Raw genomic sequence first — 16,689 nt, 5'->3', positions numbered from 1 at the left:
AATTTTCTCGCCCACATAGACTCTTTGACGCCCGTAGCATACCGTATATTACGGATGCATAATATACGGCAGATAGGAGCTGCCCCATAGAGAATCATTGGGCCGTGTGCAATGCGTATTTTCTGGACGTATTTTCTGCGCTCATACGTCCGGAAAACTCGTTAGTGTGACCCCGGCCTCAAATGGGAACTCTGACATAGTGCTCAGCATGCGAACTTAGACTTATGCATTTTCCAGTTAGCTATTCCCTTAAATATGAGTGTTGGTAAAGCAGAAAAAAAATAATGAATATGGTTAGTGAATATGAAAGGCTATCACAGTAAGATGACACAGAAGGCTATTTATACATATTTTAAAGATTTTTTTATTGAGTGGTTACAGCAAACACTATAAGAAAGATAAGTGATAAGATTATACTCTACAGAGACTTGAGTGTCTTTTCTATGTCAAGTATTGAAACAGATCTACTGCTAAGCTTCTCTTTGAAGTACTAGAGCTGTCTATTACATACTGGAGCAGATAAAGCGGATTCTTCTTTTAAACAAAACAGACAAGGGAAAAAGTAGAACACAGTTTTATGTATATAGTACTAGCATTGATGGAAAATTCATGCCACACACACTTCTATAATTTGGTTTAGACTTTTAGTTAATATAGCTCAACCAATTTATACCTTAAATGAAATCTGTCAGTAGGATCATCCCTACTAGGCATCTATATGGGCACGTAGGTCATAAGAATCTGAATAAAATGATACCTAGAGATCTGTGATCCGATGTCTTATTCCAGAGAAATCCGTGTTTTTCTTATATGTAAATGAGCTATTCAGATTTATGGGCCGAATCCAATTCTGCATGAGATTCTGCCCCCATACCTTGTTTTAAATAAAAGATGGTGTAACCAGTGTCACACATGTAACTAGCGTAAAATATTAGAACTGAAATGTGTCTCTTATCAAACACGTTAGCAGCTACAGATAAAAGATGACTGCCCCTCACAGTTTGGGAAAGAGCTACTGACTACCTTGGACAAACTAAGGCTCTCTCAAGCAGTCCACATGGTCACTCACATAAAGAGTCGCACTCTGTATTTGATAAATCACACAGGGCTGGAGATCTCAAATGTATCCACAAACCCAGTTATTTGGTCTGACCATCACGCTAATAATTTCTCATTCAAATCTCCAGTTTTTAAAGAGGTTGTCTGGCCTTGGGCAACAAGTCTGCAGTCGCGCTATGTGACTGCAGACTTGTAAATCCTCACATCACCTTCACTGTGTTCTGAGGAATCCCTGGTACTGTTTCCAGAGAGGCGGGCACATAACTACAACTGCGTGATTTCCATACATGCGGTCATGTGCCGACTAGACTGGCGCAGCCTTGCTCAATGCAAATGTGAGTATGCCAGTAGCATACATGTGGTTACCCACTATTTTACTTAAAAAAGTTTATATCTAGCTGGTCAGTCATCCAAACAACATTAAAAATAACATCAAAGGCAACATTTACACCTATATTTGATGTCACAATTTGATCTGCTGGGTGATACAGAGATCACAACAATCATCCAGTGTCTCTACAGAACAACATGAGACCTGGACTCAGGCCCGATGCCATTCCTGCTGGAGTGTACTGACTTGGTGTTCTCAAAATCAACAGTTCATTGTTCTTTGCATTGTGTGATCTTCCCTTATCTATAAGAAGCATTCATCAAGCATCTCTTAAAGGGAACCTGTCACCTGAATTTGGCGGGACCAGTTTTGGGTCATATGGGCGGAGTTTTCAGGTGTTTGATTCACCCTTTCCTTACCCGCTGGCTGCATGCTGGCCGCAATATTGGATTGAAGTTAATTCTCTGTCCTCCGTAGTACACACCTGCGAAAGGTAATCTTGCATTGCGCAGGCATGTACTACGGAGGACAGAGAATGAACTTCAATCCAATATTTCGGCCAGCATGCAGCCAGCGGTTAAGGAAAGGGTGAATCAAACACCTGAAAACTCCGCCCATATGACCCAAAACTGGTCCCGCCAAATTCAGGTGACAGGTTCCCTTTAAAGAAGCTCTCCTTGGACCTAGATGCTGTGAGTGGCTATAGACCTGTTTCTAATCTGGCCATCTTGGTAAAGTCATACAAAAGGCCATAGCTTTCCAAGTAGATAATAGACTGTCAGGCGACAGCATCTTTCATGTTTTGCTTCTTGCTCATGGCAAGAGACAGAGATGAGGGCACCATAGTAATACTTTTAAATCTATCTGCACCATTGGATACAGTTGACCCTGATATCCTAATAGAGAGGTATGAGTAATTCTGAAGAACTGGTGGTGTGATATTTAACACCTTAACCCCCAAGGGTGGTTTGCACTTTAATGACCGGGCCAATTTTTACAATTCTGACCACTGTCCCTTTATGAGATCATAACTCTGGAACACTTCAACGGATCCTGGTGATTCTGACATTGTTTTCTCGTGACATATTGTACTTCATGATAGTTGTAAAATTTCTTTGATATGACCTGCGTTTATTTGTAAAAAAAATGAAAATTTGGCAAAAATTTTGAAAATGTTGCAATTTTCCAACTTTGAATTTTCATGCCCTTAAATCACAGAGATATGTCACACAAAAGACTTAATAAGTAACATTTCCCACATGTCTACTTTACATCAGCATAATTTTGGAACCAAATTTTTTTTTTGTTAGGGAGTAACTGTTAAAAGTTGACCAGCAATTTCTCATTTTTTACAAACACCTGTTTTTAGGGACCACATCACGTTTTAAGTCACTTTCAGGGTCTATATGATAGAAAATACCCAAGTGTGACACCATTCTAAAAACTGCACACCTCAAGGTGCTCAAAAACACATTCAACAAGTTTATTAACCCTTCAGGTGTTTCACAGGAATTTTTGGAATGTTTAAAAAAAAATGATACATACATGCTAGCCACCTTAGGGAGAGACCCAAGTTGGGCTAAATGTAGCGAGACGAAAGAGACCGAAAAGCCCTCTACTCAAAGGAAATACATAGTGGATGCTTTCCTGAAACGGAAAGTACTTGCAAGCAGCATAATACAAAGAATAGCAGGTTTACCCAGAATCCTTTGCAGTAGGCGGAGCTATGCAAATCATCTCTTTCCACCCCTGTCTAATCCACAGCGCTTGGAACCGCCAAGCGTGCAATGCTGCGGATTAGTTTCTAAATTTAGTAAATTTAGAAACTAATCCGCAGCATTGCACGCTTGGCGGTTCCAAGCGCTGTGGATTAGACAGGGGTGGAAAGAGATGATTTGCATAGCTCCGCCTACTGCAAAGGATTCTGGGTAAACCTGCTATTCTTTGTATTATGCTGCTTGCAAGTACTTTCCGTTTCAGGAAAGCATCCACTATGTATTTCCTTTGAGTAGAGGGCTTTTCGGTCTCTTTCGTCCCGCTACATTTAGCCCAACTTGGGTCTCTCCCTAAGGTGGCTAGCATGTATGTATCGCTTGCTCACCGAGCCCCACTCCATACAGCCAACCAATTCCAGCCCTGTGCTGATGAGGGCCTAAAGACCGAAACACGTGTCCACAGGTAGGAATTGGTTGGCTGTGTAAATTTAGAAACTAATCCGCAGCATTGCACGCTTGGCGGTTCCAAGCGCTGTGGATTAGACAGGGGTGGAAAGAGATGATTTGCATAGCTCCGCCTACTGCAAAGGATTCTGGGTAAACCTGCTATTCTTTGTATTATGCTGCTTGCAAGTACTTTCCGTTTCAGGAAAGCATCCACTATGTATTTCCTTTGAGTAGAGGGCTTTTCGGTCTCTTTCGTCCCGCTACATTTAGCCCAACTTGGGTCTCTCCCTAAGGTGGCTAGCATGTATGTATCGCTTGCTCACCGAGCCCCACTCCATACAGCCAACCAATTCCAGCCCTGTGCTGATGAGGGCCTAAAGCCCGAAACACGTGTCCACAAGTAGGAATTGGTTGGCTGTGTAAATTTAGAAACTAATCCGCAGCATTGCACGCTTGGCGGTTCCAAGCGCTATGGATTAGACAGGGGTGGAAAGAGATGATTTGCATAGCTCCGCCTACTGCAAAGGATTCTGGGTAAACCTGCTATTCTTTGTATTATGCTGCTTGCAAGTACTTTCCGTTTCAGGAAAGCATCCACTATGTATTTCCTTTGAGTAGAGGGCTTTTCGGTCTCTTTCGTCCCGCTACATTTAGCCCAACTTGGGTCTCTCCCTAAGGTGGCTAGCATGTATGTATCGCTTGCTCACCGAGCCCCACTCCATACAGCCAACCAATTCCAGCCCTGTGCTGATGAGGGCCTAAAGCCCGAAACACGTGTCCACAGGTAGGAATTGGTTGGCTGTGTAAATTTAGAAACTAATCCGCAGCATTGCACGCTTGGCGGTTCCAAGCGCTGTGGATTAGACAGGGGTGGAAAGAGATGATTTGCATAGCTCCGCCTACTGCAAAGGATTCTGGGTAAACCTGCTATTCTTTGTATTATGCTGCTTGCAAGTACTTTCCGTTTCAGGAAAGCATCCACTATGTATTTCCTTTGAGTAGAGGGCTTTTCGGTCTCTTTCGTCCCGCTACATTTAGCCCAACTTGGGTCTCTCCCTAAGGTGGCTAGCATGTATGTATCGCTTGCTCACCGAGCCCCACTCCATACAGCCAACCAATTCCAGCCCTGTGCTGATGAGGGCCTAAAGCCCGAAACACGTGTCCACAGGTAGGAATTGGTTGGCTGTGTAAATTTAGAAACTAATCCGCAGCATTGCACGCTTGGCGGTTCCAAGCGCTGTGGATTAGACAGGGGTGGAAAGAGATGATTTGCATAAAAAAAATGAACATTTAACTTTTTTCACAAAAATGTTATTTCAGCTCCAATTTGTTTAATTTTACCAAGGGTAACAGGAGAAATTGGACCCCAAAAGTTGTTGTAAAATTTATCCTCAGTACTCTGATGCCCCATATGTGGGGGTAAACCACTGTTTGGGCGCATGGCAGAGCTTGGAAGGGAAGGAGCGCCATTTGACTTTTCAATGCAAAATTCACTGGAATTGAGATGGGACGCCATGTCGAGTTTGGAGGGTCCCTGATGTGCCTAAACATTGAAACTCCCCAGAAGTGACACCATTTTGGAAAGTAGACCCCCTAAGTAAATTATCTAGATGTGTTGTGAAAACTTTGAACCTCCAAGTGTTTCACTACAGTTTATAACGCAGAGCCGTGAAAATAAAAATTCTTTTTTTTTTCCACAAAAATTATTTTTTAGCCCCCAGTTTTGTATTTTCCCATGGATAACAGGAGAAACTGGACCCCAAGACTTGTTGACCAATTTGTCCTGAGTATGCCGATACCCCATATGTGGGGGGGGGAACCACCGTTTGGGCTCATGGCAGAGCTCGGAAAGGAAGGAGCTCCGTTTGGAATGCAGACTTAGATGGAATGGTCTGCAGGTGTCACATTGCATTTGCAGAGCCCCTGATGTACCTAAACAGTAGAAACTCCCCACAAATGACCCCATATTGGAAATTAGACCCCCAAGGAACTTATCTAGATGTGTTGTGAGAACTTTACACCCCCAAATGTTTCACTACAGTTTATAACACAGAGCAGTGAAAATAAAAAATCTTTTTTTTCCACAAAAATTATATTTTTGCCCTCGGTTTTGTATTTTCCCAAGGGTAACAGGAGAAATTGGACCCCTAAAGTTGTTGTCCAATTTGTCCTGAGATGCTGATACCCCATATGTTGGGGTAAACCCCTGTTTGGGTGCACGGGAGAGCTCGGAAGGGAAGGAGCACTGTTTTACTTTTTCAATGCAGAATTGGCTGGAATTGAGATAGGCCGCCAGGTCGCGTTTGGAGAGCCCCTAATATGCTTAAACAGTGTAAACCCCACAATTCTAACTGAAACCCTAACCCAAACACACTCTTAACCCTAATCCCAACCATAGCCCTAATCACAACCCTAACCCTAATCCCAACCCTAATCCCAACCGTAAATGTAATCTAAACCCTAACTTTAGCCCCAACCCTAACTCTAACTTTAGCTCCAACCCTAACTTTAGCCCCAACCTTAACCCTAACTTTAGCCCCAACCCTAACCCTAACTTTAGCCCCAACCCTAACCCCAACCCTAATCCCAACCCTAACTGTGGCCCTAATCCTAACTAAAAATTTTTTGGGTCCAGAGTCATGTGAGGTCTTGTTTTTTGCGGGACAAGTTGACGTTTTTATTGGTACCATTTTCGGGCACATGACATTTTTTGATCGCTTTTTATTCTGATTTTTGTGAGGCAGAATGACCAAAAACCAGCTATTCATGAATTTCTTTTGGGGTGGCGCTTATACCGTTCCACGTTTGGTAAAATTGATAAAGCAGTTTTATTCTTCGGGTCAGAACGATTACAGCGATACCTCATTTATATCATTTTTTATGTTTTGGCGCTTTTACACAATAAAAACTATTTTATATAAGAATAATTATTTTTGCATTGCTTTATTCTGAGGACTATAATTTTTTTTTATTTTTCTGTTGATGATGCTGTATGGCAGCTCATTTTTTGCAGGACAAGATGACGTTTTTAGTGGTACCATGGTTATCTATATCCGTCTTTTTGATTGGTGTTATTCCACTTTTGTTTAGCGGTATGATAATGAAGTGTTTTTTTGCCTTTTTTTTTTACAGTGTTCACTGAAAGGGTCATCTAGTGGGACAGTTTTATAGGTCAGGTCGTTACGGACGCAGCGATACTAAATATGCGTACTTTTATTGTGTTTTTTTATTTAGATAAAGAAATGTATTTATTGAACAATATTTTTTTCTTTTCTTTATTTAGGAATTTTTTCCTTTTTTTTACATATGTAAATATTATGTTTTTTATTTTGTTACGTTGCCCCAGAGGGGACATCATATTATAGTGACAGATAACTGATCTGACACTTTTCAGTGCACTGTGTCAGATCAGCGATCACACAGGCACTGCAGGGAGGCTTCCCTGAGCATGCGCTTGAAAGCCACCTCTCTTCAGGACCCAGAAGGCTCCCCGTGGCCAATTTGGATTTGGACCTGCAGGGAGGAGGAGGTAGGAGAACCTCGGAGCAACGCGATCATATTGCATTGCTCCGAGGGTCTCAGGGAAGTACGCAGGGAGCCCCCTCCCTGCGCGATGCTTCCCTTTGCCGCCAGAACGCTGTGATCATCTTTGATCACAGTGTGCCAGGGGTTAATGTGCCAGGAGCGGTCCGCAGACAGCTGACACGGGGCGGCATCTCTCTCACAGAGAGAGAGAATTTTAGTCTAGGAAGAGGTTTCACATGTACCCATTCAGATGTAGACGTTTATTCTCAGCGAGGCAAGGCAAGTTTAGGACCTGGTATAAGAGAGATGCCGTAAAGGGGCTACCAGGTACACATAAAATTGGCCATTTTTATGCGCTAAACGCTCTCATTTTTCATATTTCTAGTGCAGTAATGCAGTTTAAATTTCGTGTTTCAAGCTTGCATGTTCTAGGGCTGCAGTGTGCTGCCTTATTTACTTAACTATATACGAGTTGGCGACTCTAGGTTCAGCACCTGTTCACACTAAGTCTATGTTTGGATGTGCCGGTCAGGTTTTTGAAATGTATTCTTTAGCCTTCTGATCGTGCACTCCGCCTCCTAGCCACAGGTGTTTTAATTACAGCAGGTCCAGTACCCCTCCACAGAGAGAGAGAATTTTAGTCTAGGAAGAGGTTTCACATGTACCCATTCAGATGGAGACGTTTATTCTCAGCGAGGTAAGGCAAGTTTAGGACCTGGTATAAGAGAGATGCCGTAAAGGGGCTACCAGGTACACATAAAATTGGCCATTTTTATGCGCTAAACGCTCTCATTATTCATATTTCTAGTGAGGTAATGCAGTTCAAATTTCATGTTTCAAGCTTGCATGTTCTAGCGCTGCAGTGTGCTTCCTTATTTACTTAACTATATACGAGTTGGCGACTCTAGGTTCCGCACCTGTTCACACTAAGTCTATGTTTGGATGTGCCGGTCAGGTTTTTGAAATGTATTCTTTAGCCTTCTGATCGTGCACTCTGCCTCCTAGCCACAGGTGTTTTAATTACAGCAGGTCCAGTACCCCTCCACAGAGAGAGAGAATTTTAGTCTAGGAAGAGGTTTCACATGTACTCATTCAGATGGAGACGTTTATTCTCAGCGAGGTAAAGCAAGTTTAGGCCCTGGTATAAGAGAGATGCCGTAAAGGGGCTACCAGGTACACATAAAATTGGCCATTTTTATGCGCTAAACGCTCTCATTTTTCATATTTCTAGTGCAGTAATGCAGTTCAAATTTCGTGTTTCAAGCTTGCATGTTCTAGCGCTGCAGTGTGCTGCCTTATTTACTTATCACTGGGAATTAAGTCCCAGCTCACCTCGACGGGATAGTACGTCATATGGGATTAAGGGGTTAATGTTAGGCTGGTTTCACGCAACAGTTTTTTTTCTCATACTTAAACAACATTGTTCTTTTTTGAATGTGCAGAAGCCATTTTTGGTCCATATGCCAGTTTTTACAGTACTTGTGGCATCCATTTATCACTTATGAAGGAAAAGTATTTCTTAGGTACTTCTACCCATTTAACAGTAAAACAGTAACAGCACACAAATGACATCTGTGTACTTTTTTGCTCCACAAGGCCATTATTCACATTGACAAGTTTAATCCAAAACAAGGATCAAAATTGGACGTCTCTAAATTTTTTTTTTTTGCAGGACTGCAAACTGCAGGAAAAGGAAGTGTGAAAAGACAAATTCATGGCAATGGGTTTGTGATCTATCCATAAAAATATTAGCACACAGAACTAAAAAAAACTAATGGAACATAATGTAGAGAAAATGATTGACACTGAGGTACATTTTTTTGCAAACTATGATATCACAACGCTTGTAAAAATGATAGAGATTTCTTCAAGGAAATATTGCAAACTGTCAGTATACCATAAAGAATGAATCCAGTGGTTTTCTTTTTTATTGCAGCACTGGAGTGGTGGTTCTAATGGTGCTGCCACTTACCAGCCGCTGTCTTCATCTTTTATCCTCATCGCTCCTGTCTATCTCCAGCAGTTTGTGACCTGCCAGATCACTCCAGTGTTTGCTTGAGCAAGACAGGGGTCACTTTTCAATGCAAGTCTATGAGAGCCTCGTTCTGGCTCTCATAGACTTGCATTGAGAGGTTGTGACCGTTACCTCTGAGTTTCGGTCAGTCGAATATCAAGCTGGCAGCACAAGGCCAGAGCAGAGCCAGAAATAGCTGAAAACATTGGGTGATAAGTATAATATTACGTGCAGAGATCTTACATTAGCAGCACCACTCCATCGCTGAAATAACAAAAAATGCTGGAGGGGTGCTTTAATATTTTCTTTTTTCAAATAAAAATTAGCTTCTTTATTAGAAGATTGGAACATAAATCACAATAGTGCAGTTTGTATTTCAAATTTAGAATTTATGATACAAAAATTACAACTTTTGATATAAACAGACTAGTACTAGTTTTCAACATTTTGATTATTACCATCGCAAAACAGCAGCAAATACATAAGCATTTTTCAGTTATAGGCAGTAAAAGAAAATTCTTGATTTTATAGAATATCAGAGAGGACTAAATAAAAGTAATCATTATTATATTTTGGTGAAAACTCAAAATGTTGAAAACATCTTTTGATTTCTCAATAATTCTGATAGACTACACAACATTTAAAACGCTTTGCACTTTTTAGCCTGTTTTATAACCTCTAGATTAAAAATGTACTGGTTTTAGTTGCAATAATTTTTGACTTACCTGTCACTTATTGATTCTTTAGACTGATAAAATTCTTCTTTTGCAAGATAACCTGCTGCAGTTCCACCACCAAAGTAGCTTTTCCTCAAATGATTAGCAATGCGATTAGAAACAATCAAGGCTCCCAAGCCAGTTGGGAATCCGAAAATCTTGTAAAATGACATGGTTACGAAATCTGGTTGGTATAGTGTCAAGTCTAATGGAGATGTGCTGACAAAGGAGGCTGCATCCAAAAGAACAATCCATTTGCCTCGGACCCTAAACGGCAACATTTTGCCAGTCTGGATTTTTTTTATCCATGACAGAGGATATTTGGTACCTGAATGATTGCTCAGTGCTGGGTAGCAAAAAAGATGTAAGGTTGGGTCATTTTGAAGTTCACATCTTCGACCTTCTGACTGCAGTAACTCTTCTGGTGTAACTGGGGCAGACGATATATCTAACCTTTTCGCGAGTCCCCTAATTCCAACCACTGAGGTGTGATTGTCGGTTAAGTAGACAAAGTGGCTGCCTCCCTGGATCGAACTTCTGCGAGTCCATGGAAAGTTGTCTGCCACTAGTTTAAGAGCTGCGGTACATCCCGATGTAAAAATCACTGTGTAGTCTTCTGAAGATGCATTAAAGTGTTGTAGTACTCTATAAAAAAATACAAAAAAAAATTTTTTACAGAGTTTATATTACTACCATTAATCTGCTGTAAACATCATGAATTTTAAATGTACTCAAATCATCTTTATATAATTGTGCCATCCTAGAGTCATCCGTTTTTTCTTTGGTGAAAACATCTGATGGAGCTTCACGTTGCAACCAGTTAAAATCTTGAATCAGCAAGTTTGGCCTTCAAATTAGACCAAACTTGGACATGTCTGTCAGACAAGTGAAGATGGTCTTAGACTATAGTTTGTCTGCATGCTATGCATTAAAAAAAGAAACAGTCAGTTCCTGTAGGCAAAGCTTAGATGTGTTAATGGGGACTATTTTTAAGTGACAATTAAACTATAATGATGACCCACAAAATGAAAATTTGGCTGAGATAACCACACCTCACTCTCTAGTACAAAATTAGTCAAGTGGAACCCGACATGATAAAAAAAATTAATTGTATTAACTTTGTAAGAGAAAAGTAGATATCGCATGTTAAGATATTATTTTATGACTCCATCAATTAAAATCAGTTGCAGTATTTTGGACACAGTTTTTTCTACTCTGCCCGTTATTCCCTTAAGGCTATATGTACACGTTGCGGATTTGACTGTGGAATTTTCTGTGCAGATTCTGCATTTCTTGACAGAAAACACAGGTCAGAATCTTTTTCGCAGTTTTTGTGAGGCTTTTTTGCAGATTTGCTACTGATTTTGTGGGGATTTCTTCCTTTTTTACCCCTGCGGATTTCTATTATGGAATGGGTGCAGAAACGCAGCAGATCCGCAAAAAGAATTGACATGGTCCTTTTTTTGAATCTGCCGCGTTTTACGTGTGGATTTTTCCCCACAGCATTTTTTCCCCCATTGATTTACATTGTACTGTAAATCACTTGCGGATCTGCTGTGTTTCTGCGTGGAAAAAAACGCTGCGGATCCGCAGGAAATCTGCAACATGTGCACATACCCAAACTGTCAAGCGTCTGGTACAAAAGCTCAACCAATGCAAATAAAACAAATGGATTTTGGTGCGTTTTCTTATTCTTTTAGATCGTAAATGTATTTTCTCAATATTATTTTTAGCTGGTTAGGTATCTGTGGAACACCTACCAACCACAAAAAGGGCACCGACTCAAAAAATTATATGGTACATAAATCTTAACAAAAAAAATGTAATACAATGGTCATGTTATGCAAAAATAGAATGAGACAACACCAGCATCAAACAGCACGGTTGTTAGAGGGATGCATGAACAAACATATCTGCATCCCCTCCAGATCAGAGAAAATGAAACCAGCAACCAATGAATTCAAAAGATTAGTTTTTGGGAGCTTGCAGTATCTCACAAATGACATGCTGTGCGCTCAATACAAGTAATCTGTTGTATTTAATAGACACTGGCAAACCTTTATCTTTTTTTTTTACTGGTTATATCAGATTTAAATCTATTCTGAAATTTAAGAAAATAAGCTTCTTACTCAACAGATATCACCACATAAATACTTTATGCACAAAACAGCAAATTATATACTAATTTATTTGTAAAATGAGAAATTAAATTCTGCTTGTCGCTAGAGGGGTACAAATATCTGATGTACTTTTCTACATGCAGAATATGTACTGATAAATAAATATGGCTCGAAGGTGCAAATATGCACCTGTGTATATTTATCCGTGATGGATTTTGCTGCGAATACTAATGTTTATTGTTCAGAACAGTTTTTCGTCATAATTGATCTTATGGACTGATTACTTAAACAGGATCTTTTATCAGTTTGAGCATGCTAAACTGGCTACATTATTAAATAATGGCAGTAGAGCTGAATAGAACATACATTTGATTTTTTAATTTCACTTCTCCACCATGGAGATATTAGCTTGTTATATATAGTTTACAATTTATGATAAGCCCAACCGAGCATTACCAAAGATTCTCCTTTGGAGACATGTACTTCTTCCCCTGTATGACTTAACCGACCAAAAGGAAGAGGTGTTTTACAGGAGAATAAAGAACATGCCACCCCAGTAGCTTAGAATAACTGTCATAGTGTAGCCCCAGCCACATACTGCACTAACAGAACCTTATTAACAACATTTTAATATTCTTCCCACATTAAAAACAAGAAGAGCAGTTTAATACCTTGCTTCCTAATTTTGACACTGAAAACAAATCCTGCAAATAAGGTTTGCGTGTCAAAAATGTGTGCAAACTTAGTGAAACGTAGCATAAACCACCTGTAATATCCCACAATTCCAAGAAATTCCCTCCCTTGTTTCTTAGAAAGCGGTTGTGGCCACTTCTGAATCGCATCGATCTTGTTTATCTGTGGCTTGATTTTGCCTCTCCTGATAATATAGCCTATTTATTTGGCCACTTCCTTCCCTTTGGCACATTTTTTTATTTATTGTGAACCCAGCTTTCCTCAAAGCATCCAGAATTGACTGTACCTTTGGTAGATAGCTACTCCATTCAGGGCTGAGGACCACAATGTCATCAAGGTAGGCTGCGGCATGCGTCTTATACGGAGATAAGATCTGATCCATAGCCCTCTGGAAGGTAGATGGGGCGCCCTGCAGTCCGAAGGGCATGCTGGTGTATTGAAAACACCCATCAGGCATCAAGAAAGCCATCTTCTCCTTGGCACTCTGTGATATGGGGGCCCTTCATCTGGTTGGGGGTTGTAATGTATCTCGCGGGTCCAAGTCTCTCAATGCGTTTGTCCATGCGAGGTGTCGGATATGCATCAAAACTGGATACCTAATTCAGCCTCCACTAGTCATCACAAAACCGCCACTCACCGTCGGGCTTCAGCATGAGGATGATGGGATTCGAACATCCACCTTTTTCTCCTATCACACTGAGGTCTAACATTCTCTTTACCTCATTTGACATTACCTCTCAGCGTGCTTCAGGGTCACCCTTACATGCAGCTCTGTTACCATCTATTACGCTCTGGTGTAGCATGACCTTGGCTTCCCAGGTTTCCTTGGTGATGTCCAGGAGCCCTCACAAATGTCAACCGTACAGGAATTGTAATTGTACATCCCTGTTATGATGTGCACACAGTAGATGTACAAGAGCCACCTGTGTTTCACAGTCAATGCTCTACTATAACAGGGATAATGGCTAACAGGTTTTTGCATATAGTAGGGTGGGTCCCTAGAGTCAATTCCCCATGTTGGCCCCAGACACCCCAGTCAAACACTACATCATCAATACTTATTTCACCCACTGTGTGTGTATATATATATATCAACCAAAAAGACAAAAAACGGCACTGTCTGAACAAAGCCAAGGCCGCTCCACTCCTGGAGCCAGGTGTTAATCAACAGTCATTACACTGCCAGCCACATATGCTCAGATCGGGTGCTCTTCAGAATGAAGCAGACAATTCCAATAGTACAGGCAAGAAAAAAGAAGGCACTCACCGATCTAAAAGTTGGCAATCGTTTCGCGCTGTGCATGCTGACCCATAGAAGCGCAAGCACAGCGCGAAACGGCCGTCGTTTGCTCCTGCTCGCATAAGCTCCTTTCCTCACTCCCCCGGCCATGAAGTTTTTATATGAAGATTGAATAAAGATTGCAAACTTTTAGATCGGTGATTGCCATCTTTTTTCTTGCCTGTACTATATATATTTATGTAGAGTGAGAGAGAGTGAGGGAGAGAGAGCAAGCGAGAGAGGCTATATATAATAAGCATATAGTATAAACCCAAAACTATATATGAGATTCAGACTGTAAAGCAATGGATATTACTTGTGTAGCAGTCCATTTAACTAACGTCTGTACTGCAAGTGTTACACCTCTTGAATATGAGGTGCAAGTAGGATGTCTATTCTACTTTACCCAAGATTTTAGCACTTTCTTAAGACAGAAAGGTCTCTCTCTATGCGTGTGTATATGTACGTGCATCTTCATCGCCAGAACCGCCGCCTCTCCATCGCCATAGCCGGCGCCTCTCCATCGCCAGAGCCGCCGCCACGCCCCTACCTTCTGCCTCTTCCCCACTATCCCATAGAATGTAAGTCCGCAAGGACAGGGTCCTCTCCCCTCTGTACCAGTCTGTCACTGTAAACTTGTTTACTGTAAACGATATCTATAACTCTGTATGTAAACCCTTTCTCATGTACAGCACCATGGAATTAATGGTGCTATATAAATAATAATAATAAAATACTTTGATACCTAGTGACATCTGCAGTCATATGTGTCTATATAAATCTCCTGATATCTCTAGATGCATTCTCTCTATTGGTGTTTTGCCATTTATAATGTTAATAATTTTGACATTTATATGTACATATGCGCATTTTGCAATGTGTGGATACAGGTACATGTATACTGTATATTCCTTGGTTATTTTTTGTTCACTTCTGATTTATAAGTGACCAGTTAATGTATTGATCTATTTATCATTTGTTTTGATCTTATTTCATTGTTGTATTATTTTATAGATAACTGCCTTGATAAAGGCCCTTTGGCTGAAACGTTGGCACATTGTATGACTGGTCAATTCATCAAATAATAAAATTATACTTTGGCATTCGATTCTTAAGACTCCTTAGATTGATCTTTATTATTACGTTATTTTTCTGAGGACCTTTTTCTACGTTTGGACTGCGATCCCCTTGATCTATTATAGGGAGGGACCTGTCAGTCAGGAGAAGAGGTCCAGGGGGAAACTGCCAGGGAGCTGCCTCTTGGGCGATTCATCCTAGTAGCATTGTCCTGGCAGGGTTTTAAAAGGTGTTTTCCTTGAAATACTGCAGTATTTTAGAGTAAATTATGCCAGACTATACATGCTTGAAGATACAAATACAGATGCAAACCCAAGAACATCTATATATAATTGTCTAAGGGTTTTTCCATCTGTCTGTCTTTCCATCTGTCTGTCTTTCTGTCTGTCTGTGTCTGTCTGTCTTTCTGTCTGTCTGTCCTGGAAATCCCGCATCTCTGATTGGTCGAGGCCACCAGGCCTCGACCAATCAGCAACGGGCACAGTATCGACGTAGAAATCCCGCGTCTCTGATTGGTCGAGGCTGCCAGGCCTCGACCATACAGCGACCGGCACAGCGACGATGATGTCAAAGGATGTAGACATCCCGCGTCTCTGATTGGTCGAGGCCGCCAGGCCTCGACCAATCAGCAACAAGCACAGTATCGACGTAGATGTCATAATGGTTGCCTCGATCAATCAGCGACGGGCACAGTCTGCCGCGAATTCTGGAATCATCATTGTCCATATACTACGGGGACATGCATATTCTAGAATACCCGATGCGTTAGAATCGGGCCACAATCTAGTAGATATATAATATAGAAACATGTGCCACAAGTCATCACCCTATCATCAGCCCACGTACAGCACATACGCAGGCATTTGTTACTGCAGTTCTAGTTATTCTGGCTGTGGCTCTTAATGTCACAGGACAAAGCCCACCAATCTGGTCAGGGCAACTTCCAGTAAAATCAGGTCTCTGGGTTTCCCCTTAGGCTAAGTTCACATAGCGTTGTTTCCTAAGTTCAGTTGTCTGTCGGGGCTTTCGTAATCTACTACGTCTTCCTATCCACCTTCAATAGGCGTATACGGCCAGGCTCTTTGAAACTTATCTTTCCTGAATCAGCATAGCAAATCCCCCTCCCATAATTAAAATCATAATTAATAATATAGAAACATTCCAATCGCTTTTATATTGCTGCACCACAAAAATAAAACAGTAAAACTACAATGTAACTATATAAGTGATTTATTTCTAACTGGCCAACTTAGCTACTAGGGTCTCTGGTTCCATCTAGTAAAACAGTATAATTAAATAAGAGAAACTGGAGCAGCAGCTGGCAATGTTAAACAAATCAATTAACTGGAGACTCCATGCTGACATCTCAGTGATCGTCTCCAGGCTAATGATAAAGGTCTCAAATCACATCTTCAGAAATAGCTGCATCAGTGAAGGAACTGTGGATAATTCTAGCCAAAAAATGCCATGATTGATCCCCTGCTGAGAATTATCTAGAATTGTTTTGAATCAGTGTTCAGAGCAAGGATAAACCATAATCAGAATACGTTTGATTTCTAACTGGCTGTTAGCTATGATCATAATATAATGTGGGCATAGAACATACATTATGATGTAAAGACTAGATTAAAGTGGATCGTTCACTGGATTTATTATGAGAATTTCCTCCTTTTTTCCGCTGCTTCACTGATCTTAGACCTGTTCTTCTTTCTT

General features: G+C 40.9%; 1 protein-coding gene across 1 annotated transcript in view; it reads right to left on the bottom strand.

The window, feature by feature from the left end:
* The window catches only part of MOCOS (molybdenum cofactor sulfurase), a 341,896-nt gene that overhangs the window by 228,421 nt on the left and 96,786 nt on the right, over window positions 1-16,689 (bottom strand). Inside the window, exon 4 of the mRNA XM_069730486.1 lies at window positions 9,817-10,452. Within this exon, the coding sequence (XP_069586587.1) occupies window positions 9,817-10,452 (636 nt within the window). The remainder of the gene's footprint in view (window positions 1-9,816; window positions 10,453-16,689) is intronic.

The sequence above is a fragment of the Ranitomeya imitator genome, chromosome 6 (genome assembly GCF_032444005.1).
Source record: "Ranitomeya imitator isolate aRanImi1 chromosome 6, aRanImi1.pri, whole genome shotgun sequence".
Lineage (NCBI taxonomy): Eukaryota > Metazoa > Chordata > Amphibia > Anura > Dendrobatidae > Ranitomeya > Ranitomeya imitator.
The sequence above is the reverse complement of the archived record's forward strand: the minus strand, read 5'-3'. Positions and strand labels throughout refer to the sequence as shown.